Source organism: Leucoraja erinacea, chromosome 25, assembly GCF_028641065.1.
Source record: "Leucoraja erinacea ecotype New England chromosome 25, Leri_hhj_1, whole genome shotgun sequence".
In the NCBI taxonomy this organism is placed as follows: domain Eukaryota; kingdom Metazoa; phylum Chordata; class Chondrichthyes; order Rajiformes; family Rajidae; genus Leucoraja; species Leucoraja erinaceus.
The window spans coordinates 31,911,182-31,928,913 of record NC_073401.1 but is presented as its reverse complement, the minus strand read 5'-3'; the positions used below and the strand labels follow the sequence as shown (position 1 = coordinate 31,928,913).

At 51.4% G+C, this 17,732-nt stretch overlaps 1 protein-coding gene across 1 annotated transcript in view; it reads right to left on the bottom strand.

Moving 5' to 3' along the window:
* mmp17a (matrix metallopeptidase 17a) overlaps window positions 1-12,460 on the bottom strand; it is a 29,723-nt gene extending 17,263 nt beyond the window's left edge. The window contains exon 1 of the mRNA XM_055655506.1: window positions 12,341-12,460. Within this exon, the coding sequence (XP_055511481.1) occupies window positions 12,341-12,427 (87 nt within the window). The 5' untranslated portion in view covers window positions 12,428-12,460. The remainder of the gene's footprint in view (window positions 1-12,340) is intronic.
* Between the last annotated feature and the right edge of the window lie 5,272 nt (window positions 12,461-17,732).

Genomic DNA, 17,732 nt, shown 5'->3' with positions numbered 1-17,732 from the left:
TTCTTAAACTGTGTGGCCCCTGGTTCTGGACTCCCCCAACATTGGGAACATGGGAAGGCCAGCTGAGATTAACACTGGCAAACGTTCATAAGATACAGGAGCGTAATTAGGCCATTCAGCCCATCAAGTCTACCCCGCCATTCAATCATGGCAGTTCTACTTGTCAGTCTCATGGATGGGACAGGTTTAGAGAGACACGGGCCAAACTCAGGCAGGTGGGACTCATGTAGATGGGGCACGTTGGTCTGTGTGGGCAAGTTGGACCGAATTGCCAGTTTCCATGCTGTATATCTCTAATCCCATTCTCCTGCCTTCTCCCCATTACCCCTGACACCCACACTAATCATCAGCCCATCAACCTCCCTAGTAAATATATCCACTGACTTGTGGCCTCCACAGCCGTCTGTGGCAAAGAATTCCACAGATTCACCACCCTCTGGCTAAAGAAATTCCTCCTCATCCCCTTCCTAAAGGAACATCCTTTAATTCTGAGGCTGTGCCCTCTGGTCCTAGACTCTCCCACTAGTGAAAACATCCTCTCCACATCCACTGTATCCAAGCCTTTCATTATTTGATAGATGCATCGCATGGACACTTCAGAACCGCCTTGTGGGACATTAGAGCAGAGTTATTATTCATTAATGGAACCATTATAAGCCAGTACTGTCCACCTATCTCCACCCCTGTTGCAACGGCGTCTATGACTGATGTTAGCGTGCAGGAGAGCACTGGTCTGGAACTGATTCAGGATCCAATGCTACAGGATACAGGTTATAACTCAATTCTCGTCCCCTCCTGAAGGGTACATTGTAAACCGGATGCGATCGCAAGATCAGTTGGCTTCAGGGAACTGGGATAACAGATGTGTGATTAATGGATTGATAAACCCAGCTCTGGTCAACGTCACAGGAAGACAGACACATCCTCCAATCAACTGTAAAGGTGCGATGAAACCAGAATTAGATACCAACAAAATCGCAGATGGAACGAGGTTATTCGAGCAGGAACACGAGCGAATACACACGCGGGCAGCGGCGGGCGCAGCGGGTAGAGCTGCCACCTCACAGCGCCAGAGGCCCGGGTTCCATCCTGACTATGGGTGCTGTCCGTGTGGAGTTTGCACGTTCTCCCCGTGATCGCATGGGTTTTCTCCGGGTGCTCCGGTTTCCTCCCACACTCCAAAGACATGCGTGTTTGCAAGTTAATTGGGAATTTGTCCCGTGTGTGTGTGTGTAGGATAGTGCTGGTGTACGGGATGATCGCTGGTCAGCATGGACTCGGTGGGCCGAAGGGCCTGCTTCCTCGCTGTATCCCTAAACTAAACGTCTTGTGAGCCCCCATAATGAAGGCGTTAAGGCGCGCCTGTGAACTTTATTCTTGGGAACAAATGGATTAATTTAAACTTGCATTGAAAAGGCAAATCCTATTATAACCAGTGATAGACAAAAATGCTGGAGAAACTCAGCGGGTGCAGCAGCATCTATGGAGCTAAGGAAATCGGTGACGTTTCGGGCCGAAACCCTTCTTCAGACTGTTATAACCAGTGATACATCAGATGCACTGCCAGGTTTGGGGAATAAACTCACAGTTGTGACCCCAGTCATGTGTGGGCGGGCAAGACACTGTGATGGAGGCAGAGTTTGAGGGAGGAACAGCTTTACTGTCCAGTAAACTCACTTGATAAAACCTGCAAGCCGACATGAACACACATAGTCGGCCAAAGGTCTACTCCTTCAAGACTAACATCACCTTACTAGGGGCAGCAGGCACCTCACTGAAACCCCCAATCCCACACTACAGACGTACAGCTTTGTAGCTTAATTGGCTTGGTATAATTGTAAAATTGTCCCTAGTGTGTGTGTAGGATAGGGGCAGGTGGGACTCGTGTAGATTGGTCAGAATGGACAAGTTGGGCCGAAGGGCCTGTTTCTGTGCCGTGTGACTGAGAATCTAAGTGAGTGAAGGAGAGAAGCCAGGAGTGAACTCTGCAATTTGCCCAATTACCAAGAGTTGTTAATTAAGTTAAGTGGGTAATTACGTTTCAGAATATTTGAACTGTCAGCGGGATAATGTACTCAGTAATTACCAGGGTAATATCAGGTAGACAGCGTCCAACTCACAACCGCTGACTCAGAGCTGAGCAGCCCACGGGACCCTCAGTAAGCCACACACTCCCGCTGATCATTCCCCTTGAGGTTTACAGTGAAAGATCCAGCACAGAAACTGGCCCTTCGGCCCATTGAGTCCGTGCCGGCCAGCGATCCCCGCACACACACTAGTTCTATGTTGTTCCGCAGTCTCATCCGCTCCCCATGCACTGGGGATAATTTACAGAGGACAGTTTACCGCAGGTTCAGTTTAGAGATACAGCGTGGAAACAGGCCCTTCGGCCCAGCGAGTCCGTGCCGACCAGCGATCCCCGCACACTAACACTATCATACACACACACACACACACACACAAGAGATAATTTACACTTACACCAAACCAATTAACCCACAAACCCGCACGTCTTTGGAGTGTGGGAGGAAACCGGAGCACCGTGGAAAACCCACGCAGGTCACGGGGAGAACGTGCAAACTCCACACAGGCAGCTCCAGAGGTCAGGATCGAACCTGGGTCTCCGGCGCTGGGAGGCAGCAGCTCTACCCGCTGCACCGCCCTCTTACATTCTGACAGTGAAAACAAGTCGTCATTCAAAGAACCTCTAAAATGGATTTTAAAATATCCTGGATTTCATCGTTGTTATCTCAGTCCAGATCAACGCGACTGGTGCACGACCCAGAGCTAGTTCACAAGTTATAGGAGTAGAATTAGGCCATTCGGCCCATCAAGAATCTATCTATCTCTGCCTTAAAAATATCCACTGACTTGTGGCCTCCACAGCCGTCTGTGGCAAAGAATTCCACAGATTCACCACCCTCTGGCTAAAGAAATTCCTCCTGCATAATCTGCACACACACACACGCGCACACACGTACACACATACACACATACACACACGTACACACATACACACACGTACACACATACACACACATACACACACACACACACGTACACACATACACACACACACGTACACACATACACACACACACACACACACACACACGTACACACCCACACACGTACACAAACATTAAACTGCCAGAATGAGAGGATCTGTTCAAAATGATCTAAAAACGACTGTCGTTAATCAGTTTGATGTGTTTACAGATTAAAACACACTGGGAGATGAATAAACAAAGCCCTTTAATCCCCACGATGGGAGATTATGGTCTAGTGACGGCTTGGAATTATTGTAAAGAAAAATAACTTGTGGCATTGACACGTCAGTCAGTGAGAGAGAGCGCGGGGTAGATGAGGGAATGTCACGGCTGTGAGGATCTCACCCCCCCCCCCCCCCAGATACACCCCTCACCCACCTCCCCCCCAGATACCACCCCTCCCCCCCAGATACCACCCCTCACCCCCCCCCCCCCAGATACCACCCCTCACCCACCTCCCCCATATACTACCCCCCCCCTCCCCCACACGCCAGGACCCGCTGTTCTGCAGGACGTTGGGGAGTGGGAGGAAACCAACGCGGTCACGGAGAGAGCGGGCAAAATACTATCGGACTGACGACAGCACCCGAGGTCAGGATCGAACCCGGTGTCTGGCGTGGTGAGGCAGCGGCTCCACCCGCTGCACCGTCCTGCCTCGTACAGACCTGTCTGAAGAACGGGCCCCACCCGACACGTCACCTATCCATGTTCTCCACAGATGCTGCCTGACCCGCTGAGTTACTCCAGCACTCTGTGAAACGTCACCTATCCATGTTCTCCACAGATGCTGCCTGACCCACTGAGTTATGGTGCAGCAGCATCTATGGAGCTAAGGAAATAGGCAACGTTTAGGGCCGAAACCCTTCTGGAAATAGGCAACGTTTCGGGCCGAAACCCTTCCGGGTTTCGGCCCGAAACGTTGCCTATTTCCTTAGCTCCACAGATGCTGCTGCACCCGCTGAGTTACTCCAGTTGCTGCCTCACAGAGCCACAGACCCCGATACGCGAGTGGAGGGGATAGTAAGGGGGGATGGGAGGGGATAGTAGGGGGGGAGGGGAGGGGAGAGAAGGAATGATCGAACTATTGGAACAGGCCCTTCGGCCACAATGTCCATGTCAGACTCAATGTTGCGTTAAACTGATCCCTGGCTGCAGGTGATCCATATCCCCTCCATTGTCAGAGTGAGGCCCAGCACAAATTGGAGGAACAGCACCTGATATTTCACTTGAGCAGCTTACACCCCAGTGGTATGAACATTGACTTCTCTAACTTCAAGTAAATCCATGCTTTCCCTCTCTCTCCATCTCCTCCCCCTTCCCAGTTCTCCCACCAGTCTGACTGTCCCCTGATGACATTTGACCTGTTACATTCTCCCAGCTAACAACGACATTTTCCTTGATATCCATCCCCGTTGATGTCTCCTTCTCACACCTTACACTTCCTTATCTCTGTGTCTGCCCCTCTCCTCTGAAGAAGGGTCACCCGTTCCTTCTCTCCAGAGATGCTGCCTGTCCCGGCTGAGTTACTGCAGCATCTTGTGTCGATCTTCTCTCCGAACCCTGCTTGCTGTTGCTGGCCCCCATACACATTCTCCTCACAGATCACTCCGGACTTTCCAAGGGAGAGGGTGTAATGGTCGGAATGGCAAGGGGAGGATTCTGAGCTTCAATCATCAGGCCAGATGGTCCCCATATTACAGATATGTCTGCCTGACCCGCTGGGCAGTCACTAGATTAAAGTAACATGGAAAATAGGTGCTGGAGTAGGCCATTCGGCCCTTCCACACAGCACTGCCATTCAATATAATCATGGCTGATCATCCAACTCAGTATCCCATCCCTGCCTTCTCTCCATACCCTCTGATCCCTTTAGCCACAAGGGCCACATCTAACTCCCTCTTAAATATAGCCAATGAACTGTGGCCTCAACTACCCTCTGTGGCAGAGAGTTCCAGAGATTCACCACTATCTGTGTGAAAAAAGTTCTCCCCATGGGCTTTCTCCCCATATCCCTTGATTCCGTTAGCCCCAAGAACTAAATCCAACTCTCTCTTGAAAACATCCAGTGAATCGGCCTCCACTGCCTTCTGTGGCAGAGAATTCCACAGACTCACAACTGCTCCAGTCTTTGACATTCCCACCCTGGGGTAAAAGGTTGTGACTGTCTACCCTCTCTACGTCTCCCATCATTTAATAAACCTGTATCAGGTCTCCCCTCAGCCTCTGAGGCTCCCGAGTAAATGATCCAAGTCTCCCCTTGTAGCTGAAACCCTCGAGTCCCGCCATCATTCTGGTAAACCTTCATTTATTCACACAGTTCAGAACCTTTTACTTTCAAGTTTCATCCTAGTTTTGTGTAACAGTGGTTACCAGGCAACTGAACCGCCCACTCACCAACGAGAGATCAGATCTGATCTCCCATCTAACTCCTTCAAACACCTTGGACTATCTTTAATCAGGGCCTGACCTGGCACTAAACGTTATTCCCTTTATCCTGTGGATGACTTGATTAGTTCATAAGGTCATAAGTGATAGAAACATAGACAATAGGTGCAGGAGGAGGCCATTCGGCCCTTTGAACCAGCACCGCCATTCAATATGATCATGGCTGATCATCCAACTCAGTATCCCATCCCTGCCTTCTCACCATACCCCCTGATCCCTTTAGCCACAAGGGCCACATCTAACTCCCTCTTAAATATAGCCAATGAACTGGCCTCAACTACCTTCTGTGGCAGCGAGTTCCAGAGATTCACCACTCTCTGTGTGTGAAAAAAAATGTTTTTCTCATCTCGGTCCTAAAAGATTCCCCCTTATCCTTAAACTGTGTGCGTGCCCCTTGTTCTGGACTTCCCCAACATCGGGAACAATCTTCCTGCATCTAGCCTGTCCAACCCCTTAAGAATTTTGTAAGTTTCTATAAGATCCCCCCTCAATCTTCTAAATTCTAGCGAGTACAAGCCGAGTCTATCCAGTCTTTCTTTATATGAAAGTCCTGACATCCCAGGAAACAGTCTGGTGATAGGAGCAGAATTAGGCCGTTCGGCCCATCAAGTCCACTCCGACATTTGATCATGGCTGATCTATCTCTCCCTCCTAACCCCATTCTCCTGCCTTCTCCCTGTAGCCCCTGACACCCGCACTAATCAACAATCTATCTATCTCTGCCTTAACCGTAATGGTGGATAGTCTTCCTGCCGGCTGGATCGCACGCAGCACAAGGTGTTGGACCGTACCTGGGATAATAAACTCAACTAACCCACTGTGTAAATAAATGCCAGAGCAGTCGGTAACAGTTGAAAGATGGGAAATAGATGATGAGTTATTCTGAACTCAGGCAAGGCCATCAATCATCGCATCAGCTCAACTTCACCTTCCACTCCCGTCCAGAATGTGAATGTTCTTCAGCACAGGATACCTGCACCCCCCCCCCCCCCCCCTGGTGCCGTGAATGTGACCCTGCACCCACCAACGTTAACCCCCCCCCACCCAGTTTAGTTTGGAAATACATCATGGAAACAGACCTTTCGGCCCATCAAGTCCACACTGACTCTCCATCATCCATTCACCCTATGCCATTTTCTCATCCACTCCATACACACTAGGGGGCAATTTACAGACGGCCGGGTAACCTGCAAACCTGCACGTCTGTGTGCACCTGGTACCTGGCACGCTCTGTCCTGTCCTGTCTCCTGCCCCCCCCCCCCCCCCCACCACCACCACCACCAGTCTGAACAAGGGTCTCAACCTGAAACGTCACCTATCCATGTTCTCCACAGATGCTGCCTGACTCGCTGAGTTATGGTGCAGCAGCATCTATGGAGCGAAGGAAATAGGCAAAGTTTCGGGCAAAAACCCTTCTGGAAATAGGCAACGTTTCGGGCCGAAACCCGGAAGGGTTTCGGCCCGAAACGTTACCTATTTCCTTAGCTCCATAAATGCTGCTGCACCCGCTGAGTTACTCCAGCACTCTGTGAAACGTCACCTATCCATGTTCTCCACAGATGCTGCCTGACCCGCTGAGTTACTCCAGCACAGAGTTTGTACGTTCTCCCCGTGACCTGCGTGGGTTTTCTCCGGGTGCTCTGGTTTCCTCCCACACTCCACAGAGGTACAGGTTTGTAGGTTAATTGGCTTCGGTAAAAAGTTGTCCCTAGTGTGTGTAGGATAGTGTTAGCGTACGGGGTGATCGCTGGTCGGCGTGGACTCAGTGTGCCGAAGGGCTGTTTCCGTGCTGTGTCTCTATACTAAACTGAGCTCTGCACTACAACACTCTTAGCTCTACCTGTTGTACTTGAGAACGGCCTGATTGTACACACGTATACCGTAATATGACGATCAAACCAAGCTTGTCCTGTACCTAAGGTAGACAAAATTGCTGGAGGAACTCAGCGGGTGCAGCAGCATCTATGGAGCGAAGGAAATAGGCAACGTTTCGGGCCGAAACCCTTCCGGGTTTCGGCCCGAAACGTTGCCTATTTCCAGAAAGGTTTTGGCCCTAAACGTTGCCTATTTCCTTAGCTCCATAGATGCTGCTGCACCATAACTCAGTGGGTCAGGCAGCATCTGTGGAGAACATGGATAGGTGACGTTTCACAGAGTGCTGGAGTAACTCAGCGGGTGCAGCAGCATCTATGGAGCGAAGGAAATAGGCAACGTTTCAGGCCGAAACCCTTCTGTACCTATGTACACGTCACCATAAAACACCGAACGTTGCCAGGGTGACACATAGAATAAACAGTTTCACGTGACATCTCAATACACCAACACCAACACCAGTCTGCAGAAGGCCTTGACCCGAAACGTCACCCATTCCTTCTCTCCAGAGATGCTGCCTGTCCTGCTGAGTTACTCCAGCACTCTGTGTCTATCTTGGGTTTAAACCAGTGCCTGCAGTTCCTTCCTGCACGCACCACATTGGTTGAAGGCAAACAGTAAGTATCTCACATTGAACCTGGACTCCAGTTCATGTCTGTTGTTGCCACGTGTACAGTGGTAGGTTTTGTTTTTCATGTTCAAATCAGATCACACTAGACAGAGATACATTCACGTATAAACTGGAGTACAACAGGTAAACATAGACAATAGATGCAGCAGTAGGCCATTCGGCCCTTCGAGCCAGCACCGCCATTCAATATGATCATGGCTGATCATCCAACTCAGTATCCTGTACCTGCCTTCTCTCCATACCCCCTGATCCCTTTAACCACAAGGGCCACATCTAACTCCCTCTTAAATATAGCCAATGAACTGTGTGGCCTCAACTACCTTCTGTGGCAGAGAATTCCAGAGATTCACCACTCTCTGTGTGAAAAATGTTCTTCTCATCTCGGTCCTAAAGGATTTCCCCCTTATCCTTAAACTGTGTGACCCCTTGTTCTGGACTTCCCCAACATCGGGAACAATCTTCCTGCATCTAGCCTGTCCACCCCCTTAAGAATTTTGTAAGTTTCTATAAGATAGACACAAAAAGCTGGTGTAACTCAGCGGGTCAGGCAGCATCTGTGGAGAGAAGGAATGGGTGATATTTAGTGTCAAGACTACATCTTCGGGTCTGAAGAAGGATCTCGACCCAAAACGTCACCCATTCCTTCTCCCCAGAGACACTGCCAGACCCGCTGAGTTCCTCCAGCTTTTTGTGTCTATCCTCTGCAGTTTATAGTGGTCAATGCTGTCTCTGGACGTGGAGTGGTGCAGGGGACAGACTCAATGCTGGAGTTCAGGACAGGGTTGGCATTAATGGACCAGAGGGAATGTCCCAACATCATTTATCTGTTCAGACAGAGGCCACTAGACGGCGCAATTGAATCACAAAGTTGAAACGGAGCTGGAATTTGTTTAAAAAAAAGGCACTCAGAGTAACTCAGCGGGTCAGGCAGCATCTGTGGAGAACATGGATAGGTGACGTTCGCTGAAGAAGAATCCTGACCCAAAACGTCACCTACCCAATCTGGAGGTGTGCGTGTGTTTTCACACTTCTGTACATCTTGCCTTAGAGAGAGGGGGGAAACGGGGAGTGGCCGGGGTGAGACTGGTCCTTGATGATGCTGCTGGCCTTGCCGAGGCAGCGTGAGGTGTAGATGGAGTCGATGGAAGGGAGGTTGGTTTGTGTGTGTGATGGTCTGGGCTGTGTCCACAATTCTCTGCACAACACACATGCAGGAACTGCGCAGCATATGGTGCATCTCATCTGTACGGGGGGCTCACCTGTACGGAGTGGCACACCTGTATGGAGCGGAACACCTATACGGAGTGCAACACCTGTACGGGGGGGGGGCTCACTTGTAGGGAACGCCTCACCTGTACGGGGGGGGCTCACTTGTACGGGGGGGGGCTCACCTGTACGGGGGGGGGCTCACCTGTACGGGGGGGCTCACCTGTATGGGGGGGCTCACCTGTACGGGGGGGGCTCACCTGTATGGGGGGGGCTCACCTGTACGGGGGGGGCTCACCTGTATGGGGGGGCTCACCTGTACGGGGGGGGCTCACCTGTACGGGGGGGGGGCTCACCTGTATGGGGGGGCTCACCTGTACGGGGGGGGGCTCACCTGTACGGGGGGGGCTCACCTGTGGGGGGGGGCTCACCTGTACGGGGGGCCATCACCTGCACGGAGTGGCACACCTGAATGGAGTGCTCACCTGTACGGGGGGGGGCTCACCTGTACGGGGGGGCTCACCTGTAGGGGGACGCCTCACCTGTGTACGGAGTGGCTCACCTGTACGGGGGGCTCACCTGTACGGGGGGCTCACCTGTACGAGGGGCTCACCTGTACGGGGCTCACCTGTAGGGGACGCCTCACCTGTACGGAGTGGCTCACCTGTACGGGGGGGCTCACCTGTACGGGGGCTCACCTGTACGGGGGGGCTCACCTGTACGGGGGCTCACCTGTACGGGGGGCTCACCTGTACGGGGGGCTCACCTGTACGGGGGGGCTCACCTGTACGGAGTGGCTCACCTGTATGGGGGGCTCACCTTGGCGCAGACTGCGCTGCAGACTATAAAGAACAAACCACCAATGTATGCAGAGCAAGGTGTGACAAATGAGATGAATGTCCATTCGCTGTTCGGGCTTGTCCCACATTGGCCACAACTGCAAACACAACTCTCCGCCCTCAGGCCAAATACTGTGGAGGGATCTTCACATCCACCCGACACCTGGCCAGGGCGTAACAAATCATCCTGAACACATCCCTCTGTAGAGGAATCCCGGCACAAATCGCCACCTCACCAGACGCTGCCTGACCCCGAGTTCCTCCTGCACTTTGTTCTGCTCAAGAATCCAGCATCTGCAGTTCATAAGGTCATAGGGGATAGGAGCAGAATTAGGCCATTCGGCCCATTGTCTACTCGGCCATTCAATCATGGCTGATCTATCTCTCCCTCCTAACCCCATTCTCCTGCCTTCTCCCCATAACCCCTGACACCCGCACTAATCAACAATCTATCTATCTCTGCCTTAAAAATATCCACTGACTTGTGGCCTCCACAGCCGCCTGTGGCAAAGAATTCCACAGATTCACCGCCCTCTGGCTAAAGAAATTCCTCCTCATCTCCTTCCTAAAGGAACGTCCTTTAATTCTGAGGCTGTGCCCTCTGGTCCTAGACTCTCCCACTAGTGGAAATATCCTCTCCACATCCACTCTATCCGGGCCTTTCACTATTCTGTACGTTTCAATGAGGTTCCCCCCTCATTCTTCTAAACTCCAGCGAGTACAGGCCCAGTGCCGACAAACGCTCATCATAGGTTAACCCACTCATTCCTGGGATCATTCTTGTCAACCTTCTCTGGACCCTCTCCAGAGCCAGTTCCTTGTCTCTCTCCCTCTTCCAAAGCAGCAAGTGTTAGAGGGTCTCGACCCGAAACGTCACCTATTTCCTTCGCTCCACAGATGCTGCCTCACCCGCTGAGTTCCTCCAGCATTTTTGTCTACCTTCGATTTTTCCAGCATCTGCAGTTCCTTCTTGTTCAAGTGTCGTGTATCCTGTCGGTGTCACAGACACAAGGAGTCGCAAGTGCTGGGATCTTGAGCAAAAAGCGCAAGGTTGCTGGAGGAACTCAGCGGGTCAGGCAGCAACTCTGGAGAAACATTGTTGGCTAGTTCCCGCTACTCCATTTACCAAGTAGATCGGGTGAGACTGACTTGACAACAATTTAAACTGGGAATTGAAACCATGTAACACAGAGCCTGAGCATTAATCAGGGGAAAGCTCATTCAGATTCACATGTAAATATATCTACTCTGGTTGCAAGTCAGTAATTTCTACATAATAATTAATTCAATAATCCAGGCTCTTGTTCTGAGACAGACACAGAATGCTAAAGTAACTCAGCGCATGGGACTGGCAGCATCTGGGGAGAGAAGGGTCGAGTCTGAAGAAGGGTCTCGGCCCAAAACGTCACCCATTCCTTCTCTCCGGAGATGCTGCCTGTCCCGCGTGCTGAGTTACTCCAGCATTTTGTGTCTATCTTCGGTTTAAACCAGCACCTGCAGTTCCTCCCTTCGTGCATATTTCTTGATCAGAGACACGGTTACACAATCATCTCGGACGGACGGTGAATAACTGCTGGGTTCAGGCAGTGTGCAGCCTCTCGCCACATCACACACACTCACACACACTCACACACACATCCACACGCACACGCACGCACACTCACACACTCACACACACTCACACACGCACACACTCACACACACTCACACTCACTCACACTCACGCACACATTTTCACACACTCATACACACACTCACACAGACATGTCCACACGCAGACACACACACTTTCACACACTCTCCCTCTCACCCTCACATGCACTCCACCATTCTCCCCTTGCACACGCACTCTCTCTCTCTCTCTCACACTCACACTCAGCGACGGGTCGGACAAGGAATGAGCGAGTGTGTCCACAGTCACCTCACCCAGTGACACAAACTGCCCACAGACAGAGCGATGCGTTTGGTAGTTCGGACACAAGATCCCAGTCACAGCCCGCACCCTGCACTGAACTGATGGGGGGGGGGGGGGGGGGGGGGGGGGGGGGAGGGGGGTGGGTAGAGGGGGGGGGGGGGGGGAGCAGGGGGGGGGGGGGGGATAGGAGGGGGGAGACGGGCCGCTGTGAGTCGGGGGCCGGCGCTGCTACAGGTTGCGAGTCCTGGCGCCGCAAACACACACAATATCCCCCCCACACACACAACACCCCCACCCCCTGGGTCCCTGCACCACGGCGCGCCGGGTGGGGGGGGGGGGGGGGGTGGGTTTGGGATGGGGGGGGGGGGTGAGGAGGACTCACCGTGGCCGCGGGCTTGTGGGGGTCCCAGGCCGGCGGTGCGGCGGCTCCAGACCGGGAGAGAAGCGGCAACAAGATCAGCAGCAACATCGTCCACAACAGGTCCCGCTCCCGCCCGTCACATCCCCGCCCGCCCGCCCCGAGTAGCCCCGGCCCCGCCCAGCCCGGCCCTCCCCCCGGGACACACGCCCACCACCCCACACACACACACACCCCCCGGCAACCGGACACTGGGATAGAGATAGAGAGAGAGGGAGGGAGAGGGAGAGAGAGAGAGAGAGAGAGAGAGAGAGAGAGAGAGAGAGGGGGGGGGAGAGGGGGAGGGGGGGGGGGGGAGGGGGGGAGGGAGAGAGAGAGAGAGAGAGAGAGAAGGGGGGGGGGGGGGGAGGAGAGAGAGCGGGGGAGAGAGAGTGGGGGGGGGGGGGGCGGTGAGGGGGTCACGCAGACAGTCCAGCACAGGAACAGGCCCTTCGGCCCACAAGGTCCGTGCTGGACACGACACCAAGTTAAACTAATCCCCTCTGCCTGCACGTGACCCCTATCCCTCCATTCCCTGCATATCCATGTGCCTGTCTAAAAGCCTCTTAAACACCACGATCGTATCTGCCTCCACCCCCACCCCTGGCAGCGCGTTCCAGGCACCCACCACCCTCTGTGTAAAAAAAACCTGCCCCACACATCTCCTTTAAACTTTGCCCCTCTCACCTTAAAGCTGCGCCCTCTAGTCTTGGACACTCCCACCCTGGGGAAAGGTTCTGTCTGTTACCGTCTGGTAGAGTCTGAAGAACAGTCCCGACCCGAAACGTCACCTATCCATGTTCTCCACAGATGCTGCCTGACCCGCTGAGTTACTCCAGCACTCTGTGAAACGTCACCTATCCATGTTCTCCACAGATGCTGCCTGCATTAGAGAGAGGGAATTCGCTAATGAGGACACATTGAACTGATTGACTGTGGAGCAGCAGAGGTTTGAGGGTGGAGGGTGACGGGGAGAAGGCAGGAGAATGGGATTAGGAGGCAGAGATCAGCTATGACTGAATGGTGCAGTCGACTAGATGGGCCGAATGGCCCGATTCTACTCTTATAACATGTGAACGTGTGATACAATAAATCTGGAACTCTCTGCCACAGAGGGTAGTTGAGGCCAGTTCATTGGCTATATTTAAGAGGGAGTTAGATGTGGCCCTTGTGGCTAAAGGGGATCAGGGGGTATGGAGAGAAGGCAGGTACAGGATACTGAGTTGGATGATCAGCCATGATCATATTGAATGGCGGTGCAGGCTCGAAGGGCCGAATGGCCTCTATTCCTGCACCTAATTTCTATGTTTCTAAATATATAAATGTATGAGTGATAGAGTGTGGAAACAGGCCCTTCAGCCCAACTTGCCCACACCCAGGCTAGTAGTGGCCAGAGGATCTGGGGTGATGGAGGGAACTGAAGGAAATCCACATTAGGCAGGAAATGGTGTTGGATAGACTGATGGGACTGAAGGCTGATGAATCCTCAGGGCCTGATGGTCTGCATCCCAGGGTACTTAAGGAAGTGGCTCTACAAATCGTGGATGCATTGGTGATAATTTTCCAATGTTCTATAGATTCAGGATCAGTTCCTGTGGATTGGACGGTAGCTAATGTTATCCCACTTTTTAAAGAAAGGGGGGAGAGAGAAAACAGGGAATTATAGACCAGTTAGCCTGACATCGGTGGTGGGGAAGATGCTGGAGTCAATTATAAAAGATGAGATAGCAGCACATTTGGATAGCAGTAACAGGATCGGCCCGAGTCAGCATGGATTTACGAAGGGGAGATTATGCTTGACTAATCTTCTGGAATTTTTTGAAGATGTAACGAGGAAAATGGACAAGGGAGAGCCAGTGGATGTAGTGTACCCGGACTTTCAGAAAGCATTTGATAAGGTCCCACATAGGAGATTAGTGGGCAAAATTAGGGCACATGGTATTGGGGATAGAGTGTTGACATGGATAGAGAAGTGGTTGGCAGACAGGAAACAAAGAGTAGAGATTAACGCGTTCCTTTCAGAATGGCAGGCAGTGACTAGTGGGGTACCGCAAGGCTCGGCGCAGGGACCGCAGCTACTTACAATATACATCAATGATTTGGATGAAGGGATTCAAAGTAACATTAGCAAATTTGCAGATGACACAAAGGTGGGTGGCAGTGTGAACTGTGAGGAGGATGCTATGAGAATGCAGGGTGACTTGGACAGGTTGTGGGAGTGGGCAGATGCATGGCAGATGCAGTTTAATGTGGATAAATGTGAGGTTATCCACTTTGGTAGCAAAAACATGAAGGCAGATTACTATCTAAATGGCGTCAAGTTGGGAAAAGGGGAAGTACAACGGGATCTGGGGGTCCTTATTCATCAGTCTATGAAAGTAAGCATGCAGGTACAGCAGGCAGTGAAGAAAGCAAATGGCATGCTGGCCTTTATAACAAGAGGAATCGAATATAGGAGCAAAGAGGTCCTTCTGCAGTTGTACAGAGCCCTAGTGAGACCACACCTGGAGTATTGTGTGCAGTTTTGGTCCCCTAATTTGAGGAAGGACATTCTTGTTATTGAGGGAGTGCAGCGTAGGTTTACAAGGTTAATTCCCGGGATGGCGGGATTGTCACATGCTGAGAGAATGGAGCAACTGGGCTTGTACACTCTGAAGTTTAGAAGGATGAGAGGGCATCTTATTGAAACATATAAGATTATTAAGGGTTTGGACACGCTAGAGGCAGGAAACATGTTCCCGATGTTGGGGGAGTCCAGAACCAGGGGCCACAGTTTAAGAATAAGGGGTAAGCCATTTAGAACAGAGACGAGGAAACACTTTTTCTCACAGAGAGTTGTAAGTCTGTGGAATTCTCTGCCTCAGAGGGCGGTGGAGGCAGGTTCTCTGGATGCTTTTGAGAGAGAGCTAGATAGGGCTCTTAAAGATAGTGGAGTCAGGGGATATGGGGAGAAGGTAGGAACGGGGTACTGATTGTGTATGAGCAGCCATGATCACATTGAATGGCAGCGCTGGCTCGAAGGGCCGAATGGCCTACTCCTGCACCTATTGTCTATTGTCACCCACCAACATGTCCCACCTGCCTGTGTTTGGTCCATATCCCTCCAAACCTGTCCTATCCATGTACTTGTCTAACTGTTTCTTAAGCGTTGGGATAGTCCCAGCCTCAACTACCTCCTGTGGCAGCTCGTTCCATACACCCACCACCCACTGTGTGAAAAAGTGACCCCTCGGATTCCTATTAAATCTTTTCCCCTTCACCTTAAACCCATGATTCCCCTACTCTGGGCAAGAGATTCTGTGCATCTACCCGATCTATTCCTCTCATGGTGTTGTACACCTCTATAAGATCTCCCCTCATCCTCCTGCGCTCCAAGGAATAAAGACCCAGCCGAGTCAACCTCTCCCTGTAGCTCACACCCTCTAGTCCTGGCAACATCCTTGTAAATCTTCTCTGACCCTTTCAAGCTTGACAACATCTTTCCTATAACACGGTGCCCAGAACTAAACACAATATTCTAAATGCGGTCTCACCAACGTCTTATACAACTGCAACATGACCTCCCAACTTCTATACTCAATACTCTGATGAAGGCCAATGTGCCGAATGTCTTTTTGACCACCTTATCTACCTGCGACTCAAACTTCAAGGAACCATGCACCTGTAGTCCTAGATCCCTCTGCTCCACAACACTCCCCAGAGGTCGACCATTCACTGTGTAGGTCCTGCCCTTGTTAGACTTCCTCAAAATGCAACACCTCACACCTCAGGCAGCATCTGTGGAGAACATGGATAGGTGACGTTTCACAGAGTGCTGAAGTAACTCAGCGGGTGCAGCAGCATCTATGGAGCTAAGGAAATAGGCAACGTTTTGGGCCGAAACCCTTCTGGGTTTCGGCCCGAAACGTTGCCTATTTCCAGAAGGATTTTGGCCCGAAACGTTGCCTATTTCCTTAGCTCCATAGATGCTGCTGCACCATAACTCAGCGGGTCAGGCAGCATCTGTGGAGAACATGGATAGGTGACGTTTTGGCTCCAGATCCATCTTTAGACTGAGGGTCAGGGGGCAGGGAAACTAGAGATTTGGAAGGATCTGTTATAGGAGCAGAGGCCTGTTGTAGCATCTTCATACATTCTCAGCTGGGCGGTGGCAGATGTCTTGGTGACATTTATTACACAATTGAGCAGAGATTTAGAAGCAGCTTAACACTAAGTACTTGGTTTATTTTTGTAATAGGTGACGTTTTGGGTCAAGATTCTTCTTCAGACCTGAAAATGTCATCTGTTCCTTTCATAAGGTCGTGTAATAGTAGAATTAGGCCATTCGGCCCATCAAGTATACTCTGACATTCTATCTCACTCCTCACCCCATACTCCTGCCGTCTCCCCATAACACCTGTCATAGAAAATAGGTGCAGGAGTAGAGGCCATTCGGCCCTTCGAGCCTGCACTGCCATTCAATATGATCATGGCTGATCATCCAACTCAGTATCCTGTACCTGCCTTCTCTCCATACCCCCTGATCCCTTTAGCCACAAGGGCCACATTTAACTCCCTCTTAAATATAGCCAATGAACTGTGTGGCCTCAACTACCCTCTGTGGCAGAGAGTTCCACAGATTCACCACTCTCTGTGTGAAAGGTTCAAATGTCTGTTTATTGTCACAATAAACAGACATCCCAATTAAGGTACAGTGAAACTCGATTTACCATGCAGCCATACTAAAAAATAGGAACAAGACACACAACTACATAAAAGTTAACATAAGTATCCACCACAGTGGATTGCCCACATTCCCCACAGTGATGGAAGGCAATAAAGTTTTAACTTCCTCTTTATTCTCCTGCTTTCGGGGCAGTCGAACCATCCGTAGTCGGAACGATCGAAGCTCCCGTGATCGGGGCGGTAGAAGCTCCTGCGGGCGGCCTGGAGCTCCCGAAGTCGTTCGCTAACCAGGGACCGCCATCTCCACGATGTTAAGTCTGCAGGCACCCGCGGTTGGAGCTCCCGAAGTTGATCTCCAGCAAGAGGCCGCCAGCTCCACGATGTTAGGCCGCAGTGCGGACGGAGATACGATACAGAAAAAATATTGCATCTCCGTCGAGGTAAGAGATTAAAAAAAGTCTCCCCCAATCCTCCTTCCCCCCCCACCCCCACCCCCCAACACTAAAACATACATTTAACACATCCAGTAAAACAACAAAGGACAAGACAGACTGTTGGCGAGGCGGCCGATGATACAATCTATCTATCTCGACTTTAAAAATATCCACGACTTGTGGCCTCCACAGGCTTCTGTGGCAAAGAATTCCACAGATTCACCACCCTCTGACTACAGAGAAGCTGCTGCCTGTCCCGCTGAGTTACTCCAGCACTC